This window comes from Parasteatoda tepidariorum, chromosome 7, assembly GCF_982258835.1.
Source record: "Parasteatoda tepidariorum strain Cologne lab strain chromosome 7, Ptep-v5.0, whole genome shotgun sequence".
In the NCBI taxonomy this organism is placed as follows: domain Eukaryota; kingdom Metazoa; phylum Arthropoda; class Arachnida; order Araneae; family Theridiidae; genus Parasteatoda; species Parasteatoda tepidariorum.
The window spans coordinates 94,716,787-94,734,043 of NC_141761.1; the positions used below are offsets into that span (position 1 = coordinate 94,716,787).

Consider the following 17,257-nt stretch of genomic DNA (forward strand, 5'->3'; position numbering starts at 1 on the left):
TCCTAGAAAAACAGTGTCGTACCTGAGATATAGTTTTCATAGAACATTGTTTTTCTAAAAACATTTTCACTACGGCGAATGAAAATGTAACTCTCGATTCGTATATTTTTTCCGCACTGTAGCAACCAAAGCACTGGCGCAAAATATTCCATAATTGCTGACAAATCTGGGGTTTAAGTAACTTTGCAATTGAGCTAACAGCGGGAGGATTTTATAGTTTTCCTTTCCGTAGAATGCAATCGTCGTTTAATTTCCCTAAAAATAATTTCTTAAAAATAAATTTTTAACTCTACGGTGTTAAATATTGAGAATTACCCAGTCTTTGTATGGGTCATATATTCAACACCATAGGCACAATAAAAAACAAGTTTAAATTTGAGAGCAGATGCAATGCTCATCACTGGACACTCTACAAAAACAGTAGTTAAAAGTTGTGTCTACACTGTTATAAATATTAGTATACGTTGAACCGTAATATTGCGCGAAACAGCTGCCATCTTAGATAGATGAACTATAATATCACGTAGTTTAATCTTCATCTATGTGAGACATGGGCGCAGTTGAAGCAAGTTGTGCAACTTATCTTTTTAAAGTTTAAAAAAAACGTGGTTTCAGTTATAGTTAAATCTTGAATCTAATTTTCCGAGAATGCATAATATCACACAAATTTGATATCAAGCAAGGTTAACAAAGGCACCGTACAATCAAATATGGTTTAACGAACTTTTCAACATAGAAATTACTTTCTTTTAATGCAATGAAGTCAAAATTGATTTAAAAAATAAGTAACTTAATTTGAATATAGTTTATTTATAATTGGATTTTTTCAATTCTTACAATTTATAAAGCAGCCAAAAATATGGCTTTACGTAATTCTGCAATGATTCAAGCGTTTAAGCTAAAATTAGCTATTGAATTTGAAAGGCTACAGGGGAAGCCGAGTATATTAAAATCCTAAATTGTTTGAATGAACTAAACTTGCCTCGAATTTCTAAACAACGCCGTTCCATTTATTCTTGGAGCGTCTGCTGAATTTATGGCATAATAATCTGCTCGTAAACTTTACATTAAAATTTAGAAAGAGAAATCGTATAAATGTTTGTAGTAAAGTGATTTAGCCTGTACTTAAAAGCAAGCTTAATTTTATGTACATGGAATTTAGTTTATAAACATTCATTTAAATGTGAGCTAAAAATATTGTAGATTTACGCTACGTTCACAATAATTAAATTTCATAGAAATAAAAGTATGCAAATAAAAACTTTTTTATTCATTTCGTAGGAAAAATAATTCATTTTTAAATTTAAAAAGTCACCTTGTCCAATCTAGCTTACGAATAAAAAAAATACTCTTAGCATTTATTACTTAAATAATGCAGACACGGCATTTAATTGGAACGTTTTAAGGTCATTCAAACTATTAAATAAAATCATTTTATCAAATCAAGCTTGCGTATCAAAAGATAATTTAAGCAGGATTAATTACTTCATTTCGTAATGCATAAACAGCATAAAATTTTGAAATTTTGAGATCGTTCAAACTATTAAATAAAATCACTTTATCAAATTAAGCTTAAGTATCAAAAAATACTGTAAGCAGGATTATTTACTTCATTTCATAATGCATAAACAGAATTTAATTTGAAAATTTTAAGGCAATTCAAACAATTTAATAAAACGATTTTGTCAAATTAAGCTAACGTATCAAAAAATACTGTAAGCTGGATTAAATACTTCCATTCATAATGTATAAGCAGCATTTAATTTAGAAATTTTAAGGTCATGAAAACAATTAAAAAGCCTAATTCCAATTTAAATCAATCAAAAAGGGCCCTGTAAAAGGATTTTGTTAAAGGTATTGTTCCTGGATATTTGTTTTGCTTAATTTGAACTATTTTAGAATTTTCAGAATAAATTTTAAAAGCTACATTTCCTGAAAAGAAATTGATTTACACTTTTTCTTTTCAATGTTGAACAATGTTGTAAGGAAAAAACGAAGTTTTCCTTTACCAGCTTGCTTTTTGTGACAAAATATTCAAGACTGGCGAGTAGGACGTCTTTTTAACATTGTTTCAAGAAGACATTGTTCCATTATAACATTGTTTCATTGTTTTGTAATCAATACGATTTTTAGCATTGTTTTAACTTTAAAACCTATTAAAGAAGCTCATATCTGTTTATTTCGAAATTTTTAGTTTAGTTTGAATCAACAATATTCCATTGTAGCTGCTGTTAGTGATATCAAAAATTTACTTTCCCTTTTTTTAGCCTCACTAAGTCCATGGAGAAAAGACAATGTAAAACAGAGTTTTTTTCCCCCACTTAAAATAATATTATACGAACGAAAAAGTGCTACAAACATACGATTACGTATGTTGATTGTAAACACGTACAAACAAGGCATTTCATTGCTCAAGTGCATAAAGTGCATAAAGTGCAAATCATAAGTTGGCCAACTTTTTTTGCTTCTCTGTTTAGTTACTTTAGCCTTTTTTATAGTGTATGCCATATTTATGTAATAAAATGTAGACAAAGTAAATTAAACAAATAATGTCTAACAAAAAAAAAGTCTAGCACTAACTTGGAATTGGGGGTAAAAATTTTTTTTTACATTTTTGTACCATTGAATTATTATAAATTAAAATATATGTGAAATGAAATTATCTGTTTTTTTCCAGTTGTTACAATTAAAACGTGTATTGATACACCTCATGGCTGTTGTCCAGACGGTAAAACAGCCGCACCTGGCTCAAACAATGCAGGATGTCCAAGTAAGTCTTTTAAGTTGATTTTGATTTATTTTTGCTTCTTTTAACTTAGATGACAGATTCATCATAAACTGGTTGTACTGAAATATGTCTAACAATGTATACACCAAAGAAAATTTCTATATAAAATTAAATTTTCACTTTTTTTCTTAGTTTTTGAAATTTTAAGCTAAAATTAATTTTATACGAAGCAGAAAAATAATGAAAAAGTAAAATTTTAATGTAACATTGTTAAATCAGAGTCCTAGTTTCTTAATAATGTTTCAAAACGAAACTAAAAAGAAAAATGTCTCTCTTAGTAAAATTCATTGCTATTGCTAAATTTTCTAATTTTGAGATTAAGTTAACTTCTTTTTACTCATTTTAATCGAATTCGTCTTTTTTGCGAAGCAGTGTTATTGTTTCTCTTATTGCTAACCGCTTAGCTAACAAAAAGAAGTATTAGCTAGTTTTTACTTATGTTCCATTGAAGCGTTTATCACGAATAAAAGTTTTTATTCGTGATAAACGTTTTATAATATGCTATATTATGCTTAAATAACTGTTTGTCTTCCTCTTGTTTAAGCTGTATTAACTACAAAGCATAGATACTAAATTTAAAAATTAAGAAATACAGAAACAGTTCCGTTTATAACTGTTTTGAGAAAATGAGAAAAGTCGCTTATAATATGAAAAAGTTTTTTAATTGTACTCATAGTTGCTCAATTTAATTTTTCAGCAACGTCTATATTTCGTTAAAGTATGAGTAATATTTAAAATTTCTGTTTATGCCTACATGCCTTTCCGAGCACAAGTAAAATTACTGTTTCATTGAAGAAAATATTTTTATGTCTATAGCATAATAATCTAGTAATAGTTATGCTGGCAGTTAATAAAGCAGCAACGCGCAACAATGACAATGTAGTAAAATCGCAAAAAAATAAATAAATAAACGACATTTAAGCTCCAAATGGACTTATTTCAGTTTCAAAAATAATGACTCAATTGATTTTTGACTACGATTATATTTTCTCTCAACCAATATTCATTTTTAAAAACACATCTTCAATAAATTGTATAAATTTCCTTTTACCATTGAAAAGTGAGTTTTTTTTAACCAACAAGTTAAACCTGTTATTTATTTAACAACCTTTTCATTACAATATTGGCTCCTTTGTTTATTAAATTTTCTCAAATTTTTTTTTATTTAAACGCTGATTAAAGGCATAAGCAAATGATAAGGCATGCGTCTTTTTTTCATAGTTCGTTTTGTAACTTAAAATTGCTTTCGTTTATTTATTTAAGAGGGAAAAATCATTACAATAAAGAGATGAAACTTTTATTTATGAAAAACGCAGTTAGAAATATTATATATAGAAATATAGAATAAAATGTGAACAAAAACAATTGAATGAACCAGTTTTATTTTAATATAAAAATAGAATGGAATTATAAAACCTTAATTGTAAAAATTTAAAACTTATATTACACTGTTAGAATTTTCGTTCCAAAATTACGGCAAAGTAACCGGCAGCCGTCTGTCCATCCAATTAGCCGTAAAATGTACGGGGAAGAACATTTTTTACCGGTGGAGAACATTTTTCAACCAGAATAGTTAAAAAAACATGAATACAAAACTATACTGTTTCTTAACCATTTACAACTAGCATGGTTTTAAAACCATAGAAAAGACATTTAAATGGACATTGGAGCTGCACTTTTCGTTAGGTAAAGGTCATTGGTGTTAGGTTGGGATTGAGTTTTTTTTTTTTTTAATCAAATGAACCGTGGAATGTGGTTTAATAAAACTTATCTGGTTGTTGTACCTATCGTAAGAGATGAAAAATATTAGACTTTTTGTGTTTGACAGCTTTATGGTGCTGCCATCTATGCATGAAGGAGAGTATTATAGTCTATAGTCTAGGGTTGAAAATGTGGAAGTGCAAAACACTGGGAACTCTTCATGAGTTGAAGGGAATGGAAGAAATATTGTGGTGTCAAAGCTAGAACTTGAACCCCCAGTTCTGTCGGTCATAAGATTGTCAGATTAGCCCTCTCGGCTTTAATGTGCATCTAGTTGCAAGGAACTAAATAGCTTCATTACGTTGAGCCCAGTTGTTGCGATAAAATTCGGGTTGTTTGACCGTAATAAAAGAAAGCAGTCAATATACGTTTTTTTTTTCACAGTTAACAGTTTGTAACCCCTTATTTATGGTTAGTCGACTGTTTTGTTTAAATATGGTAAAATAACAGTTAAATAAATAGTTATTTAATATTTTTTCCGAGAAATTTCTAACAGTTCAATGAAATGAAACGCATTTGTATTCATATAAAAATAGAATGGAACTGTAAAACTATAATTAAAAGAAAATTATGAAATTTAAAAAATTATATCAAAACCCCCTATGCAATATTTTCCTTACGAAAGAAACAAGGTTTAAAATTAGCTTTATTTATATAATAATCGTTTGCAAAATTTGTTAAATTAGGGAATAAAATTCAACTTAATACAAATCTATCCATTAACATCATTTCGTTTGCAAAGAAAAAATGTCTTGACTCTTTGTCAAATGAAGTATATTTTTGGTTTGAAACTAAATAAAAAGAAGAAAAAACTCTTCAAAAACAATTTTTCTTTTTTCCGGCACGGAAGCTTATAATCCACAATTTAATATAATTTATTTTACAAACATGCCACCCTCTTGAACAAAGGAGAAAGAAATATTTCTTTTATTTTTCAAACAAATATAAAGGAAAATAACAAATAAATAAGTTCAAAGCCAATTATTATCCTCTTATCAACATTTTTTACCTAAACGATTAAAAATTTTCTTTAAAATAAGTTGTTTCAAACAATTACTTTTAATTAGGCTATTATGTAAAAGCAGATGAGTTCAAAAAGAAGATAAACATTTAATTAGTCTTGTAAAATAAAAGGGGTAAATGATGTTAGAAGTATGTGTCTAGTACCTCTTTATTAAAACAGTAACTTAATTTCAAAAATTAATAATAAATTGTTCTCATATTTAAAATTGTCTGAGGAAATAATTTTTTTACGATAAAGCAGAAAAATGCTTGAGAGTCCATTTTTATTCGAAATTAAAATTTTCTTTTGAGGAAACACACACACACACAATATTACTTCTATACTTAAAAATCGTTGTGCCTTTTTCTGGTAGTTTAATTTTAGCAAAATCAATCACTAAATATTCAATATATTTTTCGTTTATGTTATTTAAGCAGCAGAAAAAGGAAAAATTTTCATGCATGACAATATAAAATATTAAAGAATAAATAAATCAATTTAAATTTTTAATAATTTCAACATTACGGTGGATTTTTTTTAAAATTTATGTACATTATTTTCTTTTATTTGTTCTCTATAAATTTTAGAGTAAACATGCTTAATAAAATTGTTTAAAATGTTTTAGATGAAGCTGATATAAATGAGAAGGATACAACCTTTAGTATTAAGAGCCTTTAGTTTTAAAAAATCGTTCGTAAACTTTACGGCATTTTCTCAAAACAAGGATTTTTATTCTTAAATAATCGAAGCTTTTTTCAAATTTTCAACCTAGGCCAGTTCCTTTATCAATGAAATAAGGAATACTAAGAATGAATAAGATCTAGTTATCCCATACGAAAATAACTAGAGAAAAGCTGAAAGGGTCTTAAAAGTTTTTAGTTAACCTTAAATATAAATGTCTGAAAAATTTACCCCTCCCCCCTTTTCCGTATAAAATTAAGTTCCATCTTAAATTCAGTCAAGGGAAAGGGTTAAAAAATGTTCAAATTTAATCCATACAGTTTCAGTATTGTATCGTATTTATTTTTTCAAATAAGATAAATGTCAAGATAAGATCTGAGTCAAATTATATCAATGTTATGTCGACAGAGTTTAGTTAAGAACGTATAAACGTTTTTAATGTGTCGTACGCATACATAGTACACTGTAAAAAATTCCGAAATTGAATTTCTGTCAAAAGTACCGGCTCCCAGAGTACCAGTACTTTTTACCGTAATATCCATTTTACCGAAACATGTTACGTAACAGAAAATCAGATATACCGCAATTTTTACTGTAATAATTACCGTAAAATCACAGAATCACACTAATTAAATAATAATTTGCGTTAAAAATAATGATGTAATATTTTACAGTAAAAATGAATTGTATGTTAAAAATGGATTTTAAAGAGAATGCAACCAAAGTGCAGATACTTTATACCGTAATTAGATCCGGAATTTTTTACAGTGTTTATAGTTATTCACTTCTCTGAATTTCTTATGCAACAAGTGAACGAATGTTTCCGATTTATTTTTTTACGTCGAATTAAACGATATTAAATAAATTGAAATAATTGATAGTTTATAAGTTAAGACAAGGCCCTTATGTATACAAAGCAAAAAATTTTAAGCATGCCTATTTATGTATCTGATATTTCTAACTAATCAACTGAGGTATTTTTTCGTAAGTATTTTGTTAAGCTAAATTAAATGCTTAATCAAAGGCGAAACAATAATAAATAAGAAATAAAACTGATACAACTAACAGTATTGAAAGTTACAAGACTTTTAGCATACATAATGTACAAAAAAGTACAATTGACTTACAACTATTAATGATTTTCACATTTCTCCCAAGGCAAGCATTATCTCCCGCTAAATCGAATGAGATGAAAAGCAAATTTTTCTAAAAAGATTAAAGTTTTAAAGGTTTAAATTTTAACCACATTTACAAAATTAATGTAATTTTTGTTGCGCATAGAATATTTTTCATGCTTATAATTTTTCACTAATCAAATGTTAAATTATACTTATAAATTACATTCAAGCCTTTTAACTTATAAAATTTTTTAATGAATTACCATGTGCATGAAATCCCAACACTGTAAATACATCAAACTCACAACTTACATTTTACATTTGATAATTTTGCTTTTAAAATTATTTGTAAATGTCAAATTTATTAAAAATTTCAGGTGAATGCAACTGTAATAAACTAGGTTCCTACGGATTAATATGTGATCCTGAAAGCAAACAGTGCTCTTGCAAGCCAGGTGTTGGTGGAATACGGTGTGACAGATGCGAACCAGGGTACTGGGGACTTCATATGGCCACTGAAGGAAATAGTGGATGTTCTTGTAAGTAATTCAATATTACTAAACAATCAAAAAATATTACTAAACAATGAAATAATTCGACTAAACATAAAGCAATATTACTAAACAATGGAAAGAATATGCTTTATTCACTTTTCTCACCATATTTGTGATAAACTGACTCAATAGTGTAGAGTCTACAATAAAACTAATCATAGTAATTAGGTTTCCGGAGACATTAATCATATGTTCAATATGTTTTAGAAACATACTGTTTAATGTATTTATTCACTTTGACATGGGTACAAAAATGTTTATTTGGGGACAAGACCTCAAATCACTTTAAAAATTACGACGAAATATTCATCGTGAGAAGATGTATTAAATATTTTTTCTTTTTTAAATCTTAATGAAAACTTCAAACCTTTACAGAAATATTTTGTATTTTTTATTTTATAACAGTCTTTGAACAACCGACCCAATTTTGGGTTTACGAATACTAATGTTCAACTCCGTAGCCGTGTAATTTTGAACCCAATCCAGAAGACCAGGAAACTCCTGAATCAATACCCCCAAAGGTATGATTTGTTATGGGAACATGGAGGACTTTGAGACTCGACTGATTTAATGTGCATTAGTCACCGTTTACTACACGGGGAGTCTTCGGCCGGCGGGAATCGAACCCAGGACCTCTTGAACATAGGCTCAGTGCCCTACCCACCCGGATATCCAGTAATACGACCATGATGAGTAAAACAAATTATGGAAAATGGACAAAATTTAAAAAAAGGCGAGTTATAAGCGCCAATGAATGTTTTTAAAGTGATAATTAAGTTTAAAAGTTTCTCCTTATATCATTTTCAATAATAAGATCTAACAAAAGTAACAATTTAACAATGTGTTTAAGATACTAACCTTTAGAACTTTAAAAATGAGTATGAAAATATTTTTTAGCAGGATCATGCAAATGCACAAATAATTACGGGGGGTAGTTTAAAATGTTTTTGCTATGATTTTCAAAAACTCGGAACTAAAGTTAATTTTATTACAAATATACAGTGTTAACGTTTTTTCTGTCTAAACTTTTTTTTTAAGAAATGAAACAATAGTAGTGGGCTACAATTAAATAATAACAGTATACTTGCTCTACTTCCATTACAGCTCTGTGCCCGTAACTGTCGTTTAAAGTTCCAAGCGATGAAGGGGTGAGACTGTATTTACAAAAGTGGTATCCGGGTGAAATAAAGTGGCTATGAACCATTCAAAACATCATTTCTTTGAAAACTGTGTTGTTAGTCTTTTTACTTTAGAAATGTGCAATATATGAGGGGAAAAGGGAATTACAAAGTTGTAAAACATCACTGATTTACTACGAATTAACACCTCGTGGACATGATTGGTAAGAGCGCTTCAAACGCACAACTATCTGTTCGGAAAATAACTAATTACTGTTTACCTTTATTTGAGGTTTTCCAACAGGTGTGACGTATGATGTGGCGAAGTCGAATTCTTGGCCATAGATGGCGCCACTGAAGAACAAGAATCGCACACTCTGCCTTAAATTTGCTCGGTTTCACCAAGTAAGCTTGCCCGTGTGGCAAGTGGCATTCGAACCAACCAACCAAGTTTTCCTTAAGCTACATTAAAAATAAAGTTATCTTGTGATGGATGCATTGTTGTTTTATTTCGTACGGAAACCATTTTGTCACGTCACACTGTAAGAAAACTCAAGTCTTTTCTTAGAACAAATTACCAGAATGTGTCAAATGCTCTCCAACGATATAATTCACTTTTTTCTCCCCTACATTGTAACGTTCTGCTTTCGAGATACAAACCGTTATTCCACAGAATTCGAACATGTGATCTGAAGTAGATCGTAGGTCGTAGGTGATCGTAGGTCGTAGTAGGGTCGTAGGTCGTAGTAAGGTCGTAGGTGAAGTAGATCGTAGGTGATCTGAAATTGTACACTGTTAAAAATTTCTCGGAAAAAATGGTTAAATAACAATTTATTGAATGGTTATTTTACCATATTTACTCAAAACAGTCAAATAACTATAACTGAAGTGGTAATCAAACTGTTTAGTTTGAGAAAAACTGTTTATGAACTGCTTTCATCCAATACGGTTAAACAGTCAGAATTTTATCGCACCAATTAGAACCACCTGATGAAGCTACTTAGTTCTTTACAACTGCGTACGAGCCGAGTTGGCTTATCTGTCAATCTCATGATCGAGAGATCTGGAGTTCGAGTCCTAGTGTTGACACCGCAATATTTCCTCCATTCCCTTCAACACATGAAGAATATCCAATATCCGGGACAGTCCAATGCCCATCGCCTTACGAAAAGCCGAGCTTCTATGTTTAGTTAAATAATTATTTTTTTTATTACGTCTTTGAAAAATACTAGTTGTAAATGGTTTAAAAACCGTACAGTTTTGTATTCACAGTTTTATTACCATAATTTTTGTAAATGGTTTCAAAACCATAAAGAAAAAATCTTCTTTACCGTAAACTTACGGTTAATCGGTTGGACAGACAGCTGCCACTTATTTTACCATAATTTTGGAAATTAGAATCTTAACAGTGTGGCGCCTACTACCATTTCAATATAACTGGACAACACTTTTAATAATTATAGCTGCAGCCGTTTAAAATTGCACTAAACATTTACTTAAACATTACATTTCTAATTAATTTCAAATTAATTTCCATTATCTTTGCAAATCGGATAATCTGATTCCAAGAGATGATCTTCATCACGACTAATTCATTTCATATCTGTTTGAACTAGACGTCGGTTAGAGAAAAAGGAAAAATGCATTCGTCGATTTCCCTTTTGTAGGGATTAAAACGAATTCTCGTTATTCGAGTTACAACGCACCTTGAATAAATAATATATCTTTTCAGTTTCTATAAATAGCAAAAAACCTACCTCGTAAATAATAAAGCAGTTACTGCAAATTTTCTTTTCCTAAAACAATTTCATATTCTCAAACAATTTTTGCAAAACCGCTTGATGTTTAATTTATTCATTAATGTAAAATATAATAATAAATTGAAACTTAAAAGTGTTTAAATAAAACACCAATTTTTTTTTTCTAAAAATTTTCTTTTGATTTCCGAAAAATATAATTACATTTTCCAAAATGTGTCAGGCTTTTAAACAATAAAGAAATTAATTTATTAATAAAGAAAACTAGTAAAAAAAAGAATGAGATAAGCGAAATACATTTTTTTCTATTTCAATGTAATTGAAATGCGGAATAATAAAATTAATTATATTTTTATCACTGCCTAGTCAGTCAAAAAGGAATTAATTAGTGCTTATTTTAAACTTAAGTCAAGATGATAATTGAGAGATAATATTCTCCTGTTAAGTATATTTAAAAGCCATCGATTAAGAATTTTGTTTTGGTTAATTTCCTTATATATAATTAAATACATTGACAGAGATTTGGTTGCGTACAATTATATTATTTTCTAAACAATGCTTTTCAAAACATCAATTGCAGTTTTTTTTAAAGGAATTTTTTATGCATTTGCAAATGACTATTTTTTAAACATTATTTTCCCGACTTTAATGAGCAATAACTTTTAATATTAAAACAAAAAGTTTTATAGATAAGTTCTCATGCTTGTAAATGTTTTTGTAACAAATACTTTTTTTTCCGCATGTTATCGGTATACAAACGTTTTTGTCGAGATTCGAGGGAAACAAAAATCGCATTTAAAGTTACGAATAATACCTGAGTTGCGTAGGGAAGATTTTAACCCCTTTGTCAGTGTCGCACGAATCCAGTTCGAGCAAATATTGTGTGCAGTATTTGTGATGCCCGAAGTGACTTTGGACAGGAGAAAATTTAACGTTTATATTTTGTGAAGTACGAGCTGTTTCGTTTCTACTTTAGGATACTTAATTCACTATTTTCCTAATAGATGGCATCAGTGTTCCTAGCTTTTCACAGATTATGACTTCTGTCGAGGGAAGGAAAATGTGGGTGATGCGAAGAGTGCGATATGGGCTTGTGTGCAGGACCGTGTTTAGGGATATAACATTCTGTAAAAGATTTGTAAAATTTATGTATTGAAAATCATATTGTGCCGACCAGGTGGCCGAGTGGTTAACGTGCCTGAATGCGGAGCCGATGGTTGCGGGTTCAAATCCAGCTCAGGGCATGGATGTTTCTTTCTCTCTGTGTTCTATGTTCTTTCTCCTGTGTGTGATTGCGTGAATGTGACCCGCCATATAAACGGGTTTGTGGTTGCGTGACGTGGGCGACGCTGCTCCACCGCCGTGGCTTCTGGTAACGAGCCACTGGGTAACGAGAAGAGAGTGGCATTCCTGGCCAATGGGACAATGCATCCCAAGTGCCCGCCATTAAAAAAATCATATTGTTGTGTTTTTATATTATATTATACTAGTTATATTACATTTAGCTTCAAAATTTTGTTTAATTTGCTCTAAATGAATAAGATATGAGTGTAATCCATTACTTTTTTACGTGTATGTAAAAATTATAAATACAGTAGTTATTGCATTTAAAATTTTATTTTTGTAATAAAAAGCCAGTTTCTAACTTTTATAATAATATGAAGAGCAAAATTAAACAGTCAAAAAAATTTTCTATTTTTGGTCGATTTTTCTGAAATATGTTAAGGGGTTAAACAATGATTTCAATCAAATGACGTAGAGAAAACTAGTTTCTTCAGGGAGAGGTACAATCAACTCTACTAAGATATCTTATTATGGAGATAACTTGATTAACAACTGACTGTTGATATATAGAAGGGTGAAGCTAAAATTCTCCCCCCTCCCAGCCATGCTGAAGAACCTGGAAGGTCTTTTTTCAGAGACCTTTCTGAAAAAACAATTTTCTGCACTGTAAAAAATTATGGATCAAATTACAGTAAAATGTACCGGTACTTCTTGCTGTAAAATTCCTTTTTACCGGAACATATTATCGATCAAAAGTTCTGATGTACCTCAATTTTTACAGTAATAATCACTGAATCACTCTACTGAAATTACTGAAATACTACTGTAAAAATTATATAGTATTTAACGCTAAAATAGATTTAACTGTAAAATAGATCTTACGGTGAAATGGATTTTATGGATGACGCACCCAAAGTGCCGGTACTTAATACCGTAATTTGATCAGAATTTTTTTTTCAGTGTTCGACAAGATAAGACTTGCCACAAGAAAATCACATTAGTTTGGTCCTTAAAAGACGATGAGTTTGATGCCTGAACTAATACCCACTTACCTTTATTCTATACCCCGACAACAACAACACATTTAATATCCGCAAACTTTATGCATTTTTCACTAATGAATCTTATAATACTTTCATAATACTTTCTACTGATAACTTTATAATAATTTTTATGCAGATATAAGGCTTTACAAACTTAGATTACATATACACAAGATCGAATATATGGTTTCCAGATTACAAGAGTTAAGTTGCATTTAGAGTTTAATTGTACAAGAGCAGTAATTGCAACATAACGTCAAACGCAAATGGAGTTGAGCTGTTTAAATACCATCTTTTTCAAACCATAACTGAAGAAAAATCTAATTTTATTAAGTATTGTATAACGGAAATTAAAAACAATATGATTCCCTTTACTTTAATTTCACAAAATATTTATTGTTTTTAAGCCTTTTACGTCGACACTGCTAGTGGAGGAAATCTAACGAAAATAAACACTATCAATTTATTTCATTGAGATTATTTTAGTTTAATTTCACTTAATACTCACCTTGTAAGGCGTGAAAGAAAGGCTAAAGTACATTTGCTTAAATTTCTAAAACTAACAAATGTAATCCCGCAACTTTGTAAAAAGTATACACATCAACGTTTTGAAATGAGCATCATTAAATAATCTCAATTAGTAAAAATGAAAGCATGCATTATAAAGTCATTTCCGAATAAAGTCATAACCATTACGCTGTAATTTTAAGTGGAATGTATTAAGCAAATATCAAATTAACTTTGAGCAGAAGTATGCATCCCGTACAAACGTAGAATCATTTGTGTTATAGCCTTTTCTTCATTTTCAACAAGCGAGTTAAGTAGTACCATTATTATATAACTGGTTCCACTACTTTTGGGAAATCTATAATTGCAAGTAATTAAACAGAAAATTAGAATTTAATCACTAGGATTTTGCTGATTTTCATGATTTTGCTGTTTTCAAAGAATACTCTTTTGCAGCTTGTAACTGCAATCAACATGGATCTGTTAGAGATGACTGTGAACAAATGACCGGAAGATGCGTCTGTAAGCAAGGAATTATGGGTATGAAATGTGATATATGTCCTGCGGGTACTGCTTTGGGCAGCGATGGATGCACGGACGGTAAGTTTATGATTAATAATTTTTTTTCATGCGAAAATATGACATTAGTTCGAAACAGTGCATTGTTTCAATTATTACGTAATTTATTTATCTTTTTTCTCATTTGGAAACATTATAATAATTTAAATATAGTGCATTATTAAAAATCTTCGCATATTTAAGAATTGCATTTATACGAAACATTACATTATTTAAAAGCATTACATTACTTAAAAAATCTTCAAATATTTAGAAACTTCACGTTATTTGGAATCATTATATTATTTGTAAAACGTAACATTGTTGAGAAACGTTGCATGTTTCTAAAACATTATCTGAATTAGAAATATTACATAGTTAAAAAACACTACATTATTTAGAACTATTGCATTATTAAAAGCATTACTTTATTTAGAAGCATTGCATTATTAAAAGCATTATCTATATATATATTTCTCGTACACGGCGACAAAAAAGAGCCTCATTACAACTCCCGAATGGCAACGCTAGAAAATCGACCAATGATTGCCGCTAAAAATGTCACATACCAAATCTAGCTAATGTGGCTCAACAAATAGTGCTTTTAGAAATGGAAACTGAAATAACCAGAGAGAGCATTCTCAGCAAATGTGATCTCTTCCGAAATTCACCCTATCAGCTGCGGCAATCTCATACTATTAAGCTTGGCAGAAGTGAGTAGTCTTTGTCGATAGATCTCTACTTTAGTATTTTGTTGAAAGCGCTTTTTTTCCCGAATTTATATATTACGAATTTATTTGACGATTTTTTGATTTATATCACGAATTTATTTGTTTTGTTATTGTTATTAGTTATTCATTGGAAAATGAGTCTCAGTCGTGCTGTTACGCTTTAAGATTTTATACTATAGCACATTTCTAATAGGTTTAACGAATTACATGTCATTTATTTGAATTCAAATTTATTTTAATGACTTAGTATTTACTAAAAAGATGTAACTGTTTTTTTGAAAAAAATTGTTATATGGATTTAAATGATGGTTTTGAATTCGTAGAATTTTGTGCATTTGCAACGTACCTAAGCATACTTGTGCATTTGCAACGTAGCGAGCGAAGCGAGCTTGGTTTGAGAAGCAAACCGTATAAGATTGCGTAGCAATTTTTGGGGGTTGGCGAGCATCAGCGAGCAGGGGGCGCAGCCCACTAGTATTATTTATTTCTTATTAGATTGTTTTTATTTTTTGGCGTACTATGGTTATTCCACAATCAATAAAATTTACAAGAACTTCCTAATATTTTACTTTATATCTTGATGTAGCATACTCTCTGATCTATATTACTTTAAAATTAAATAATAATACTACTGTTTCAATTTAATGTTATATTAATACTACTTTTTAAACTCTATATTTTTCAATTAAATATCAATACTATTATTTTAATTCAATTTTTTTCGATTAAATAACAATACTAATATTTCAATTCAATGTTTTACAATTAAAAAATAATACTACCGTTTTAATTCAGTGTTTATCAATTAAATAATAATAATGTTTATCAATTAAATAAAAAAATAATTTTTTTTAATTAATTGACAATGCTACTGTTTCAGTTCAATGTTTTTCAATTAAATAACAATACGATTACAATTCAATGCGTTTTAATTCGATGTTTATCAATTTAAATAACAATTCAATTTCAGTGTCCACATCAAAACCAATGTCAGGTTCTTGCTCTGATGTCTCCTGCATTAATGGCGCAACATGTGAGGAAAAGAATGGAATTGCTCAATGTTTGTGCAACATCACTTGCCCTACACCTGAAAAGAAAGATGCAGTGTGTGGATCAGACGGCAGCACATACGCATCAAAATGTCAACTTAACGAGTTCAGTTGCAAATACCAAAAACAGATCGCAGTTGCTTTCGAAGGTGCTTGTAAGAGGGGACAGTGTAAGTTACTGCATTTCAACTGCATCCATACATGCATTACATCTCTAAAAATAACAATCTTTTTATGATGCCACAATAGGCATTACATAGTTCCTAGTTTTTAAAAAATTTATTTAATTTCTTAAACTTATTTTTTTTAATCATTTTTAACCAAACTTTAATTCAATTATTTAATTTTTATTAAAATTTATTAAGAGCGAATATAAAATATTTTATTCTTTTTTTTCGATCAATAACTTCTTATTTCAATACTAATGTAAGACTCATTAATTTACTAAATCGAAAACAAAAATCTATTTATAACTCTTTATTCATTATTTCGTTACATTCATTATGTTTCAGTTACATGGTTATACTAATTCTCACAGTCTTGTTGGCGACACGCAATTGCCAAAGTATTTTCAAATCTAATATTGATTATGGGGTTGGCTTTATTTTTGGCGATGTTATCTTTCAATAAATCACTATCCTTGGATCTCTTTCCATTCTCCTAACTGTCAGTTGGCAACAATTCATTCACTTTCAATTACCAATTTTCGGCTTATGGGGGTGCTCTTTAAGGCATCCCAGTCAACTAAAAATTCTCGATGTAAGAGAATGTTTTAACTGGATCTCTTTAAGGGATATCTTTTCTTTATTATTTTTTTTTGAATTATGGCCATTTTTAATAATTAATAAATCAAATTTCTCTTAAGCGGTATAATTCATTTTTCTACGGTGATTATCACTAGATCATATCCAAATTAAGATGCATCTGAGACAACCAAAAATATGCTTAAAACTACAATGATGTGCGCATCCCACTAACTAATTTAAAACGATCAGCTTCACAACACTTTGAAAAAACACGTTTTAAATGAGAATGCAATGCAAGTATGAGCATTACGTGCTTCCAAGCTTTTCAAGTCTGTATAGTTTTGAAATTTATATTTTGTCTTCGATTATTTTTCTCAACATAAGTAAGCTTGCTTCCCCGTAGAAGCAGTTGAGCGAAAATCCCATTCTTAAAATAGATAGTCTGATGTTTAATATTTGGATAAGAATCCCATCGTTGGAGGTTAAGGTTTGCCCTAAATATGTGAGCTCCAGTTGATTATGTATTGACTAACAATTTAAAATCACTCTTCCCAACTTC

General features: G+C 29.6%; 1 protein-coding gene across 1 annotated transcript in view; it reads left to right on the forward strand.

Annotated features, from left to right (window-relative positions):
• The window catches only part of LOC107441545 (agrin), a 165,739-nt gene that overhangs the window by 98,261 nt on the left and 50,221 nt on the right, over nt 1–17,257 (forward strand). The window contains exons 10-13 of the mRNA XM_071183122.2: nt 2,678–2,770; nt 7,729–7,890; nt 14,071–14,214; nt 15,874–16,122. Coding sequence (XP_071039223.2) covers nt 2,678–2,770; nt 7,729–7,890; nt 14,071–14,214; nt 15,874–16,122 — 648 coding nt within the window. The remainder of the gene's footprint in view (nt 1–2,677; nt 2,771–7,728; nt 7,891–14,070; nt 14,215–15,873; nt 16,123–17,257) is intronic.